General features: G+C 35.5%; 1 protein-coding gene across 1 annotated transcript in view; it reads right to left on the bottom strand.

Moving 5' to 3' along the window:
- Positions 1–8362, bottom strand: part of LOC133656302 (heparan sulfate glucosamine 3-O-sulfotransferase 3B1-like) — a 30136-nt gene extending 21774 nt beyond the window's left edge. The window contains exon 1 of the mRNA XM_062057319.1: positions 7557–8362. Coding sequence (XP_061913303.1) covers positions 7557–8128 — 572 coding nt within the window. The 5' untranslated portion in view covers positions 8129–8362. The remainder of the gene's footprint in view (positions 1–7556) is intronic.
- Positions 8363–15000: the final 6638 nt, after the last annotated feature.

Raw genomic sequence — 15000 nt, 5'->3', positions numbered from 1 at the left:
AAGGTAACAAATACAAGAGTGTGTGCGTGTGTGTGTGTGTGTGTGTGTGTGTGTGTGTGTCTGTGTGTGTGTGTGTGTGTGTGTGTGTTCTGACTGACTTCCCTGACACTTGACATGCACCCTGAGACACACAAGGCCTTGATCCCACTGCAGCACACATTAATAAAAGATGAAAAAAGCTGTCACCTCACACACACACACACACACACACACACACACACACACACACGAACACACACACACACACACGAACACACACACACACACACACGCGCACGCACACACACACACACACACACACACACGCGCACGCACGCACGCACGCACACACACACAAATGTATTTGTTACCCCTTTGAGACCACTGACCTTCTGTTCAAATGTAATAATCACTTATTCTTCTCTTCTTTGATACTGGACATTAGTTGTGGATGATACCACACATTTAGGTATCGATGCGATACCAAGTAGTTACAGGATCATACATTGGTCATATTCAAAGTCCTCATGTGTCAGGGACGTATTTACTGACTTTATAAACATCATATGAACTATATATATATATAAACTATATATATATATATATATATATATATATATATATATATATATAAACTATATATATATATATATATATATATAAACTATATATATATATATATATATATATATATATATATATATATATATATATATATATATAAACTATATATATATATATATAAACTATAGAGAGAGAGAGAGAGAGAGAGAATGTAATAATGAGCTCTGCTCTTTTACTGTGTGTGTGTGTGTCCGTGTGTGTGTGTGTCCATGTGTGTGTGTGTGTTCATGTGTGTGTTAATATGTGTGTGTGTCCATGTGTGTGTGTGTGTTCATGTGTGTGTCCGTGTGTGTGTGTGTCCATGTGTGTGTGTGTGTTCATGTGTGTGTTAATATATGTGTGTGTCCATGTGTGTGTGTTTGTTCATGTGTGTGTTAATACGTGTGTGTGTCCATGTGTGTGTGTCCATGTGTGTGTGTGTGTTCATGTGTGTGTTAATATGTGTGTGTGTCCATGTGTGTGTGAGTGTTCATGTGTGTGTTAATATGTGTGTGTGTCCATGTGTGTGTGAGTGTTCATGTGTGTGTTAATATGTGTGTGTGTTCATGTGTGTGTGAGTGTTCATGTGAGTGTTTGTTTGTGTTAATATGTGTGTGTGTCCATGTGTGTGTGAGTGTTCATGTGTGTGTTAATATGTGTGTGTGTCCATGTGTGTGTGAGTGTTAATATGTGTGTGTGTTCATGTGTGTGTGAGTGTTCATGTGTGTGTTTGTTTGTGTTAATATGTGTGTGTGTCCATGTGTGTGTGTGTTAAAATGTGTGTACGTGTGTTCATGTGTGTGAGTGTGTGTGTGTTCATGTGTGTCTGTTTTTCATGTGTGTGTGGGTGTATGTGCATGTGTGTGTGTTCATGTGTGTGTGTGCATGTTCATGTATGTGTGTGTTTCATGTGTGTGTTAGTGTGTATGTTCATGTGTGTGTGTGTGTTCATGTGTGTGTCTGCGTGTTCATGTATGTGTGTGTTTCATGTGTGTGTGTATGTGTGTGTTAGTGTGTGTGTGTGTATGTGCATGTGTGTGTGTGTTCATGTGTGTGTGTGCATGTTCATGTATGTGTGTGTTTCATGTGTGTGTGTATGTGTGTGTTAGTGTGTGTGTGTGTATGTGCATGTGTGTGTGTGTTCATGTGTGTGTGTGCGTGTTCATGTATGTGTGTGTTTCATGTGTGTGTGTGTATGTGTGTGTTAGTGTGTATGTTCATGTGTGTGTGTGTGTGTTCATGTGTGTGTGTGCGTGTTCATGTATGTGTGTGTTTCATGTGTGTGTGTATGTGTGTGTTAGTGTGTGTGTGTGTGTGTATGTTCATGTGTGTGTGTGTCCGTGTTCATGTGTGTGTGTGTTTCATGCGTGTGTGTGTGTGTGTGTTCATGTGTGTGTGTTTGTGCTTATGTATGTGTGTGCATGTTCATGTTCATGTGTGTGTGTTTCATGTGTGTGTGTGTGTGTGTATGTGTGTGTTCATGGGTGTGTGCGTGTGTGTGCATGGTCATGTGTGTGTGTTTCATGTGTGTGTGTGTGCGTGTATGTGTGTGTGTTCATGGGTGTGTGTGTTCATGTGTGTGTGTGTGTGTGTGTGTGTGTTAAAATGTGTGTGTGTGCGTGCTCGTGTGTGCATGTGTGTTAATATGTGTGTGTGTGCATGTTCATGTTAATGTGTGTGTGTATTTGTGTGTGTTCATGTGTGTGTGTGCGTGCGTGTTCATGTGTATGTGTGTTTATGTGTGTGCGTGCGTGTTCATGTTTGTGTTAAAATGTGTGTGTGTGCGTGCTCGTGTGCATTAATGTGTGTGTGTGTTTCATGTGTGTGTATGCGTGTGTGTTCATGTGTGTGTATGCGTGAGTGTTCATGTGTGTGTTTATGTGTGTGTGTGCTAAAGTGTATTTGTGTGTGTTCATGTGTGTGTGTGCATGTTCATGTTAATGTGTGTGTGTATTTGTGTGTGTTCATGTATGTGTGTGCGTGCGTGTTCATGTGTGTGTGTGTGTGTGTGCTTATGTATGTGTGTGCATGTTCATGTGTGTGTGTTCATGTGTGTGTGTGTATGTGTGTGTGTTCATGGGTGTGTGCGTGTGTGTGCATGTTCATGTGTGTGTGTTTCATGTGTGTGTGTTTATGTGTGTGCGTGCGTGTTCATGTGTGTGTTAAAATGTGTGTGTGTGCGTGCTCGTGTGCATTAACGTGTGTGTGCGTGTTCATGTGTGTGTTTATGTGTGTGTGTGCTAAAGTGTATTTGTGTGTGTTCATGTGTGTGCGTGCTCGTGTGTGCGGGTGTGTTAATATGTGTGTGCGTGTGTGTTAAATGTGTGTGTGCGTGTGTGTTAATATGTGTGTGTTTGTGTGTTAATATGTGTGTGCGTGTGTGTTAAATGTGTGTGTGCGTGTGTGTTATGTGTGTGTGTGCGTGTGTTAATATGTGTGTGTGCGTGTGTGTTAATATGTGTGTGTTACACTCTCCCGGAGGCTGTCACTCTCCAACACCCTAATGGCCACCTGGGGGACCTGGTACCTGGTACCTGGTACCTGGTACACGTGGTGCAGCTTTACAGGTGTCACTGTCATCACTGTCTCCTCATCATCATCCTCATCATCATCATCATCATCATCATCCTCCTGGAGAGCAACTTTCACAGCGACCAATCAGGGAGCAGGAAGTATAATAGCAGAGTGCTCCAGTCATAGAGGATCTTTGACTAGAAATGATTGCAGTAAATGTCTAAAAACAGCAGAGTGTTCCTGTCATATAGAGGATCTTTGATTAAAATCAATGTCAGTACATTTCTGAAAACAGCAAAGTGCTCCCGTCGTAGAGGATCTTTGAAAGGATCTTTGACTACAATCTCTTGCAGTAGATTCCTAAAAGCAGCAAAGTGTTCCTGTCATATAGAGGATCTTTGATGTGTTTTCATCCGTGACGTTGCAATGGAGGACATCTTCCCATCCAGGAAGTGTCCATTTCCTGTCCACCAATGGACGCACCGCACCGTGTCTAGCTCCGCCCACTCGCCGGGAGGCTGCAAAAAAGTGATTCCCAACAAACCCAAGACCTTCCTGACCCGCCCAATCAGGTCTGACCAATCGATGGCCCACACCAGGTCCGCCTCTAAGGACTCCCGCTAGTCCGGCGCCTCTGACTGCTTCTCTAAAGGTTCTAAAGCTGGTCCAGGTGGTCTCAGGAAGGAAGGAAGCACACCCCTGTGGAGCGCCCATACAACAGCGAGCACCCATCCACAACTGGCAGTCTGAGGGACCGCCAGTCAGGCGGGGGACGGCGAGGGGGGACTAGAGGGGACTAGAGGGGAGCAAAAAACTTCCCGACAAGTCTGCATGAGTCCCCCCCCCAAACCACAAGACCAAGGGCAGGAAACCACATCAGTGCCCCCGCAGACCGGAATCATCCTGTCATCGCTGCAGCATAGTCAAAGATCCTCTATATGACAGAAACACTGATGTTTTTAGAATCTACTGCAATACATTATAGTCAAAGATCCTCTATGACTGCATCACTGCTGTTAGAGGTATTCACTGAAATGTATTTTAGTCAAAGATCCTGTAAATGACAAGTGCATTGCTGTTTTTAGAATCTACTGCAAGAAATTCTAGTCAAAGATCCTCTACGACTGGAGCACTCTGCTATAATAGGTATTAACTGAAATTCATTTTAGTCAAAGATCCTCTATATGACAGGAACACTGCTGTTTTTAGAATCTACTGCAAGAAATTCTAGTCAAAGATCCTCTACATGACAGGAACACTGCTGTTTTTAGAATCTACTGCAAGAAATTTTAGTCAAAGATCCTCTATATGACAGGAACACTGCTGTTTTTAGAATCTACTGCAAGAAATTCTAGTCAAAGATCCTCTACATGACAGGAACACTGCTGTTTTTAGAATCTACTGCAAGAAATTTTAGTCAAAGATCCTCTATATGACAGGAACACTGCTGTTTTTAGAATCTACTGCAATAAATTAATGTCAAAGATCCTTTGTATGTCAACAACATTGCTGTTTTTCGGAATATACTGCAAAAAATTCTAGTCAAAGATCCTCTATGACTGGATCACTGCTGTTAAAGGTATTACCTGAAATTCATTTACGGTAGTCAAAGATCCTCTATATGACAGGAACATTGCTGTTTTTAGAATCTACTGCAAGAAATTCTAGTCAAAGATCCTTTAAGACTGGAGCACGGTGTGGTTTTTAGAAATGTACTGAAGTTGATTTTAAATCAAAGATCCTCTATGTAACAGGAACACTGCTGTTTTTAGACTCTATTGCAGGCAATTCATGTCAAAGATCCTTTCTATGTCAAGAACAATGCTGTTTTTTAGAAATTTACCTCACATTCTAGTCAAAGATCCTCTATGACTGGGGTCACTGCTATTATGGGTATTTACTGAAATTAGTTTTAGTCAAAGATCCTCTATATGACAGGAACATTGCTCTTTTTAAAATCAACTGCAAGAAATTGTAGTCAAAAATCCTCCACGACTGGAGTGCTCCAGTCATAGAGGATCTTTGACTATAATTTCTTGCAGTTGATTTTAAAAACAGCAATGTTCCTGTCATATAGAGAATCTTTGACTAAAACTAAATAGCAGTGATCCAGTCATAGAGGATCTTTGACTAGAATTTGAGGTAAATTGATAAAAAACAGCATTGTTCTTGACATACAAAGGATCTTTGACATTGATTGATTGAACATTTTAGGAAGTTTATATTACAGTATATATTTTATTCCATGCAACTAAAAAACCTCCAACAACATAAAGCATGAATGTAAATATTATTTTGATGAATTATTTTGTTTTTAGCTCGAACAGCCTCTTAAAGTGGATCATATTAGTACTTTGTTCCACATCATTCCATCATGTAATCCCACATAGTGATATGCTAAAGGTTTTAAGTGCTGGACGTGCATTCAAAAGTTTGAAATGATATTTTTCTCTAAGGTTATATTCCTCCTTTTTTATTACAAATAATTAATGTACGTTTTTAGGTAGCAAGTTATAGTTTGCTTTGTGCATAACTTTGTGTAAATGCACTTTTCCACGCTTAAACACATCAAGACACTCAAATATTTACATCATTTGTGTTGTTTTGCACAATTAAAAGCAATACAATGTTTGTTAGAGCACAAAAGTTAACATTTTAAAAGAACTTTATATTAAAGTATATATTCTAGTCCATGCAAAACATGAAGCATGAATGTAAATATTATTTTGATGAATTATTTTGTTTGAACAGCCTCTTAAAGTGGATCATATTAGTACTTTGTTCCACATCATTCCATCATGTAATCCCACATAGTGATATGCTAAAGGTTTTAAGTGCTGGACGTGCATTCAAAAGTTTGAAATTATATTTTTCTCTAAGGTTATATTCCTCCTTTTTTATTGCAAATAATTAATGTACGTTTTTAGGTAGCAAGTTATAGTTTGCTTTGTGCATAATTTTGCATAAATGCACTTTTTCACGCCTAAACACTAAAATATTTACATCATTTGTGTTGTTTTGCACAATTAAAGCAATGCATTTGAGCAAAAAAGTGAACATTTTAAATAAGTATATATTTTATTCCATGCAAACCATGCAATTAAAAAAATTCCAACAATATGAAGCATGAATGTAAATATTTTGATGAATTATTTTGGTTTTTAGCTCGAACAGCCTCTTAAAGTGGATCATATTAGTACTTTGTTCCACATCATTCCATCATGTAATCCCACATAGTGATATGCTAAAGGCTTTAAGTGCTAGAGTGCATTTAAAAGTTTGAAATTATATTTTTCTCTAAGGTTATATTCCTTTTTTATTACGAATAATCCATGTACGTTTTGGGTAGCAAGTTATAGTTTGCTTTGTGCATAATTTTGCATAAATGCACTTTTTCACGCCTAAACACTAAAATATTTACATAATTTGTGTTGTTTTGCACAATTAAAGCAATGCATTTGAGCAAAAAAGTGAACATTTTAAATAAGTACATATTATATTCCATGCAACTAAAAAAATTCCAACATAAAGCATGAATAATAATATTTTAATTGCAACAATGAGGCCGAGTTTGCAGGCTGCAGTGTTGCACGGCGTCCGACAGAGATCAGTGCACACTGTGCAAGCAAAGTGACATATTTATTTAAAAGTGCATAAGCCTGCATGACAGAAAAATGTATTTTAATAAATCATAATCCTCCTTTTGTACTAGATTTTAACCATATGATAAAAAAATGTTGTGGATTAATATCTTTAACTGTAATGAGCGTGGTGCTAAAATGGTGCAAAATGAAAAAAAATGTTGATTAAAAGTGCCTGCATGACAGAAAAATGTATTTTAATAAATCATAATCCTTTTGTACTAGATGTTTACAATACAATAAAAAAATGTTGTGGATTAATATATTTAATTGTAATGAGCGTGGTGCTAAAATGGTGAAAAAAGAAAAAAAATGTTGATTAAAAGTGCCTGCATGACAGAAAAATGTATTTTAATAAATCATAATCCTCCCTTTGTACTAGATTTTAACCATAGAATTAAAAAAAAGTGGATTAATATCCCTAATTGTAATGTCCGTGGTGCTAAAATGGTGCAAAATGAAAAAAAATGTTGATTAAAAGTGCCTGCATGACAGAAAAATGTATTTTAATAAATCATAATCCTCCTTTTGTACTAGATTTTAACCATATAATTAAAAAAAAGTGGATTAATATCCCTAATTGTAATGTCCGTGGTGCTAAAATGGTGCAAAATGAAAAAAAATGTTGATTAAAAGTGCCTGCATGACAGAAAAATGTATTTTAATAAATCATAATCCTTTTGTACTAGATTTTAACCATAGAATTTAAAAAAAAAAGTGTATTAATATCCCTAATTGTAATGTCCGTGGTGCTAAAATGGTGCAAAATGGGGGGAAAAAAAGTGATTAAAAGTGCGTGAAAGGTGTGCGGGGTCTCACCTGTACCACCCCAGGCCCTTGTCGTAGTTGCGGTCGAAGAAGTGCGGCTCGGCCCCCACGGCCCTGATGTCCGGGTGCACCCGCAGGAACTCCAGCAGAGCCCGGGTGCCTCCCTTCTTCACCCCGATGATGATCGCCTGCGGCAGCTTCTTGCTCCCGGAGCCGTTGGAGAAGCTCGACAAGCCGCCGGGCTGCGGGGCTGGCGCCCGCCCGGGCACGCCGTCCCAGTCGGCGGTCCTCTCCGGCGGCTCGTCGTCGAGCAAGTCCCGGGACGCGGCGGCGGTCCTGACGGGGGGCTCCTCGTCGTCCACGTCCTCCCACGGCTGCTGCGGCTGCTGCGGCGGCGTCTTGGCCACCATCAGCCGGGACAGGAGGTCCGCCCGGTCGGTCCTCCTGGCCACCACAGGAGCACCGCTTTCCCGGTAGGAGTCGAGCAGCCCGCCGGGCACGCCGGAGCACGGCCCCACGCAGGAGTAGAGCATGAAGAGCCAGACGAGGACCATGATGCTGAGCAGGAGGACTTTCCTCTGGACGGGGCCGGAGCAGCGGGCGCTCAGCGGGCTATTTTCCATCAGCCTCCCCGGGTCACAGGCACGTCCCCGCGGCTCATGTCGCCTCCCTCACGCCGCTATATCCTCACCGAGTGACGCCCATGCTCACCTGCGGCCGGAAGTCCGTCAAACTTGGCGAAGCGAGTCAAAAATAAAAATATATCCGAAAGCGAAGGTTTTTTTCAAGTTTATCGTACATTTTTTTGGGGGCTGAAAAGTGGAAAAAGTTTGAATTGACGCGACGTGACGTGACGACGTCCGACTGGGGAATGAAGCCGCGCGCGTGCGGGCGTTTATATAAAGGAGAGGCGTTTGACTGACAGCCTCAGCAGCCAATAGGAGACGCTCACACTAAACAGGCGGACGTTGGTTGATAAAAGAGCGCCAATGACAAGTGAGGAGGCGTGGCTAGAAAATCGAAATGTTGTCAAGCCGGAAATCAGTTTTTTAATAGTTAACTCGTTTTTTAAATAAAAAAAAAAAACTTAATTGCGAAACCGCTTCTTATGGATTGTTAACATTTCTGCTTAAAACACCTTCAAATTAAACATGTTTCACTTATTTATTATATTGTTTGTTCATTTCCGTTGTTTTTGCATATTATGTTAGGAAGGGCTTTATAAAAAAGGGGCGTCAAATGACTGACAGCCTCAGCAGCCAATAGGAGACGCTCTCACTAAACAGGCGGACGTTGGTTGATAAAAGAGCACCAATGAGAAGTGAGGAGGCGTGGCCACAAGTCGAAGGATCGCCAAGCCGAAGTTGAGTTTTTTTTAACAGTTAACTCGTTTTTTTAAGTAAAAAAAGAAACAAAAAAATACATAACAAATACGAATATATAATTAAAATAGCATCTTATATTGCCAACGTTTGAACTAAACAGATGTAAGGAACTTAAAATAAACGGAAGTTTATTTCGGATAAAAATCACAGCATTGATTAAAAAAGAAAATCAACAAAGTTAGCAACATTTGTCACAGTTTTAATGAAACATTAAAAACATTTAAAGTTAATTTTATTGGGAAGTTCTTTATAAAACAAGTTTAATGACACGTCAAGGCATTCATTTAAACATTACATTTCTTAATTTATATAATAAAATAAAAATAATTTAGCTCAAGTTTTATTGTTATTTTTATAATAATTATCTTAATTGCTGTTTGGCTTTTACAAGTAAACTGCTTCTTATGGATTGTTAACATTTCTGTTCAAAACACCTACAAATTAAACATATTTATTATATTGTTTGTTCATTTCTGTTTTTGCATATTAGTTGGGTTTGTTCCTGCATTTGTTTAAAAAAAATAAAATAAAAAATGTTTTAAACCTAAAATGTAAGAAATTTGAATGACTTGACTTATGTTTTATGTTCATATTAAAAACATATTTATTTTGTTCATTTTTTAAAAATGTATTGAGACAAAATGCATATGTAAAAAAAAAAAATAAATAATAATAATAGATTTTATTTGTAAAAAACACTTTACATTGAGTAAAAAACCTCAAAGTGCTACAGTGTATTAAAAAAATAAATAAATAAAAAGATAATAAAAAATAAATAAAAATAAAAACTACAACAGCCAAATAGCTAAAACTACTATGCATATATCTAAAAAAAAAAAAAAAGGCTTTTTAAGCCTTTTTTTTTAAAGCATCCACAGTCTGTGGTGCCCTCAGGTGGTCAGGGAGAGCGTTCCACAGACTGGGAGCGGCGGAACAGAAAGCCCGGTCTCCCATTGTTCCTAGCTTTGTCCTCGGAGGTTGGAGGAGGTTAGCCTGTCCGGAGCGGAGGTGTCGTGTGGAGATTAGTGCAAGTCAACAAATGACATCATTAAATGAGTTATTATACATTTACTCCAACATTCATTTCTACTTTTCTCACTGGCACTCATCAAGGGCGGACGCTCCCCTTTCCTCTCCCAATCCAACGCCCTTGACGCAAATCCCATAGGGGTGATGGACGGATGGGCAGCGCCCGAGAGCTGCAGCCCACCACCATGGCCCCGCACTCCCTCCCCTCTGTTGATAGATATCTCGAGATGTACGTTGTAATATGTATATGTGCTTTGCTATGGAGTTTTTGTCCCACTCCAGACTAGGCCCCCTAGGGAGCCCAGTCTAGATTGTATTTTTTTTACTCATCCTTCCCCAGCGGTTACTTTTTTCCCATCTTTTATGGGGCGCCTTGTGGCGACCCATCAGCGTTCCTCTTCTGTAACCGGAAAATGGAAATGCTAAATGTCAAGCACGCGCTGGACGGGGGCTACTTTTTGTCATGTTTTAACAATGTCAGGCAAAAGTCACTTCCTGTTTGCCGAGAAACCAGGAAGTGAGCGCACTGGCCTTAAGTATCCCACGTTGTCAACGTTCCCGTGTTATTGTTATTGTTATTGGTGCCCGCTAGCACTGGGGTGCCAAACTGGTTCTCATTGAGGGCCACATGGCAGTTATGGTTACCCTCTGAGGGCCGCCTGTAACAATGACAATGTGTGTTTATATATATATATATATATATATATATATATACATATATATATATATATATATATATATATATATATATATATATATATATATATATATATATACATATATATATATATATATATATACATATATATACACATATATATATATATATATATACACACATATATATATATATATATACATACACATATATATATATACACATATATATATATATATATATATATATATATATATATATATATACATATACACATATATATATATATATATATATACACACATATATATATATATATACACACATATATATATATATATATACATATATATATATATATATATATATATATATATATATATATATATATATATATATATATATATATATATATATATATATATACACACACACACATATATATATATATATATATATATATATATATATATATATATATATATATATATATATATATATATATATATATATAATACATTAACAATATATTTTTTATATAATATTTATTTATCATTTATTTATTTATATAAGATTTATTTATCATTTATAAGATGCAAAAAAATATTAAAATTTTACTTTAAAAACTGGCAGCTCAGTCACTAGAATTTGACAGTTTTTTTTTTACAGCATATAAAAAATAGAATTAATCAAATGGAATGGAGAAACAACACCACTGTTTTTAGCGGTAAAATTCAAGCAACAGAGATGCCAATTTTTGTGTATGTTTTTTACCGTAAAATCTTGTTTTAATGTTTTTTGTGTTTGTTTTGTAATGTTTTTGTGTCTTACTGTATATGGAAAAAAAAAAGAGTACCAAAGTTGATTTTACGGTAAAAAACTCTTACGGCGGAATTTAAGCGTAAAATCTATTGTCAATTTTACCGTCGTCACTTTGATTGATCATTTGTTTTGAAATCGTAAGTCAGGCAGATATTTAAGTACAGTAACTGGCAGCTCAGTCACCAGAATTGTACAGTAAAATCAGGTTTTTTTGCAGCATATAAAAAATGGACTAAATAGAATGGAATGGAGAAACAACACCACTGTTTTTAGCGCTAAAATTCAAGCAACAGAGATACCAGTTTTTTTGTTTTTTACCGTAAAATCTTGTTTTGTTTTTTGTGTTTGTTTTTTTTAATGTTTTTTAATGTTTTACTGTATATGGAAAAAAAGAGTACCAAAGTGGATTTTACGGTAAAAAACGATTGTCAATTTTACAGTCTACAATTTGATTATTTGTTTTGAAATCATAAGTCAAGCAGATATTTAAGTACAGTAACTGGCAGCTCAGTCACCAGAATTTTACAGTAAAATCAGTGTTTTTTACAGCATATAAAACAATGGACTAAATAGAATGGAATGGAGAAACAACACCACTGTTTTTAGCGCCAAAATTCCAGCAAAAGAGATGCCAGTTTTTTTGTTTTTTTTTACCGTAAAATCTTGTTTTACTGTTTTTTGTGGTTGGCGAGCACGGAGGTGACATCCAATCCTCTCTTCCTCCTCCTCTGGATCCCAAACAGCTGGCCCGATCAATCCCCTCCCCGGACCCTCCGGATCCCCTCGGACGCGGCTTTACGAGGACGTTTGGGCTCTGGCGGCCTCGGCCAAATCCCACGGACCTCCTTCCTTTTATGGCGGCAGTGATGGCGATGTAACCCGACGCCAGAAAACGGGGCACATGTTGACCCGACAGGTGCTGTCAAACAGGGACAGCCATCATCATCATCATCATCATCATCGGCGAACAGGAAGCAGACTCGCACAAAAAGACACAATCGAGACGTTTATTGAGGCAAACACTTTGTGTGTTTCTTACGGAAACGCTAAACAAATCCCTGATCATTCTTTTTTTCTACTAATAATTTCCACGACGTTATCAACCGTGACGCCCGTCAACTATTTGGCTTGTTTGCTTCCTGTGGCAACTGAGAGGATGGAGTGTTATTGCAGCTGGAACTAACCGATATGGGTGTTGTTCAAGGCCGATATCGATCGTCAGTGGTCAAGGAAGCTGATAATTGTTCACCTGTGGGATGTTCCAAATAAGTCTTTGATGAGCATTCCTCATTTTTCTCACTCTTTTTTGCCACTCGTGCCAGCTTTTTTGAAACATGTTGCAGGCATCAATTATTACCTCACTAATGATACCGTTTTAAAATATTGATATATGTTGTATTTGATTATGTAGTTTTGTTGTAGTTGTGTAAAAAAAAAAAAAAAGACTTATTATTACTTCACTAATGATCCCGTTTTAAAATATTGGTATACTGTATATTGTATTTGATGATGTAGTTGTGTTGTAGTGGTGTTAAAAAATAAATAAATAAATTACTTATTATTAATATTATTACTTTACTAATGATTCAGTTTTAAAATATTTTTGGATGATGTAGTTTTATTGTAGTTGTGTAAAAAAAAATTAAAATACTATTATTATTATTATTATTATTACTTCACTAATTATTCAGTTTGAAAATATTGGTATTATATTCTATTTGATGATGTAGTTTTGTTGTAGTTGTGTTTAAAAATAAAAAAATACTTATTAATATTATTACTTCACTAATGATTCAGTTTTAAGATATTTTTTGATGATGTAGTTTTGTTATAGTTGTGTAAAAAAAAAAAAAAATTAAAATAAAAAGACTATTAGTATTATTATTACTTCACTAATGATTCAGTTTTAAAATATTGGTATATATTCTATTTAAAGATGTAGTTTTGTTTGTAGTTGTGTAAAAAATAAAAAAAATAAAAAATAAAAATACTATTATTATTATTATTACTTCACTAATGATTCAGTTTGAAAATATTGGTATATATTCTATTTGATGATGTAGTTTTGTTGTAGTTGTGTTTAAAAATTACAAATAAAAATTACTTATTATTATTACTTCACTAATGATTCAGTTTTAAAATATTTTTTGATGATGTAGTTTTGTTGTAGTTGGGTAAAAAGACTATTATTATTATTACTTCACTAATGATCCAGTTTTAAAATATTGGTATATATTCTATTTGATGATATAGTTTTGTTGTAGTTGTGTAAAAAAATAAAATAAAAATAAAAATAAAAGACTATTATTATTATTATTACTTCACTAATGATCCAGTTTTAAAATATTGGTATATATTCTATTTGATGATGTAGTTTTGTTGTAGTTGTGTTTAAAAATAAAAAAATACTTATTATTAATATTATTACTTTACTAATGATTCAGTTTTAAAATATTTTTTGATGATGTAGTTTTGTTGTAGTTTTGTTAAAAAAAAAAAATAAAAAAAAAAGAAGCCTATTATTATTATTATTACTTCACTAATGATCCAGTTTTAAAATATTGGTATATATTCTATTTGATGTTGTAGTTTTGTTGTAGTTGTGTAAAAAGACTTATTATTATTACTTCACTAATGATCCAGTTTTAAAATATTGGTATATATTCTATTTGATGATGTAGTTTTGTTGTAGTTGTGTAAAAAAAAAAAAATACATAAAAATAAAAGACTATTATTATTATTATTACTTCACTAATGATCCAGTTTTAAAATATTGGTATATATTCTATTTGATGATGTAGTTTTTTTTGTAGTTGTGTAAAAAAATTTAAATAAATAAATAAAAATACTATTATTATTATTATTATTACTTCACTAATGATTCAGTTTTAAAATTTTGGTATATATTCTATTTGATGATGTAGTTTTGTTGTAGTTGTGTTTAAAAATTACAAATAAAAATTACTTATTATTAATATTATTACTTCACTAATGATTCAGTTTTAAAATATTTTTTGATGATGTAGTTTTGTTGTAGTTGTGTAAGAAAAAAAAAGACTATTATTATTATTACTTCACTAATGATCCAGTTTTAAAATATTAAGATTAAGATTAAAGTACCAATGATTGTCACACACACACTAGATGTGGTGAAATGTGTCCTCTGCATTTGACCCATCCCCTTGGGGAGCAGTGGGCAGCAGCGGCGCCGCGCCCGGGAATCATTTTGGTGATTTAACCCCCAACTCCAACCCTTGATGCTGAGTGCCAAGCAGGGAGGGAACCGGGTCCCTTTTTTTTATAGTCTTTGGTATGTTGGTATATATTCTATTTGATATTGTAGTTTTGTTGTAGTTGTGTAAAAAGACTATTATTACTTCACTAATGATCCAGTTTTAAAATATTGGTATATATTCTATTTGATTATATAGTTTTGTTGTAGTTGTGTAAAAACAAATAAAATAAAAATAAAAAATAAAAATAAAAGACTATTATTATTACTTCACTAATGATCCAGTTTTAAAATATTGGTATATATTCTATTTGATGATGTAGTTTTTTTTGTAGTTGTGTAAAAAATTTAAATAAATAAATAAATAAA

Source organism: Entelurus aequoreus, linkage group LG08 (assembly GCF_033978785.1).
Source record: "Entelurus aequoreus isolate RoL-2023_Sb linkage group LG08, RoL_Eaeq_v1.1, whole genome shotgun sequence".
Classification (NCBI taxonomy): domain Eukaryota; kingdom Metazoa; phylum Chordata; class Actinopteri; order Syngnathiformes; family Syngnathidae; genus Entelurus; species Entelurus aequoreus.
Note: the sequence above shows the minus strand (reverse complement) of the source record. Positions and strands in the feature narration are given on the sequence as shown.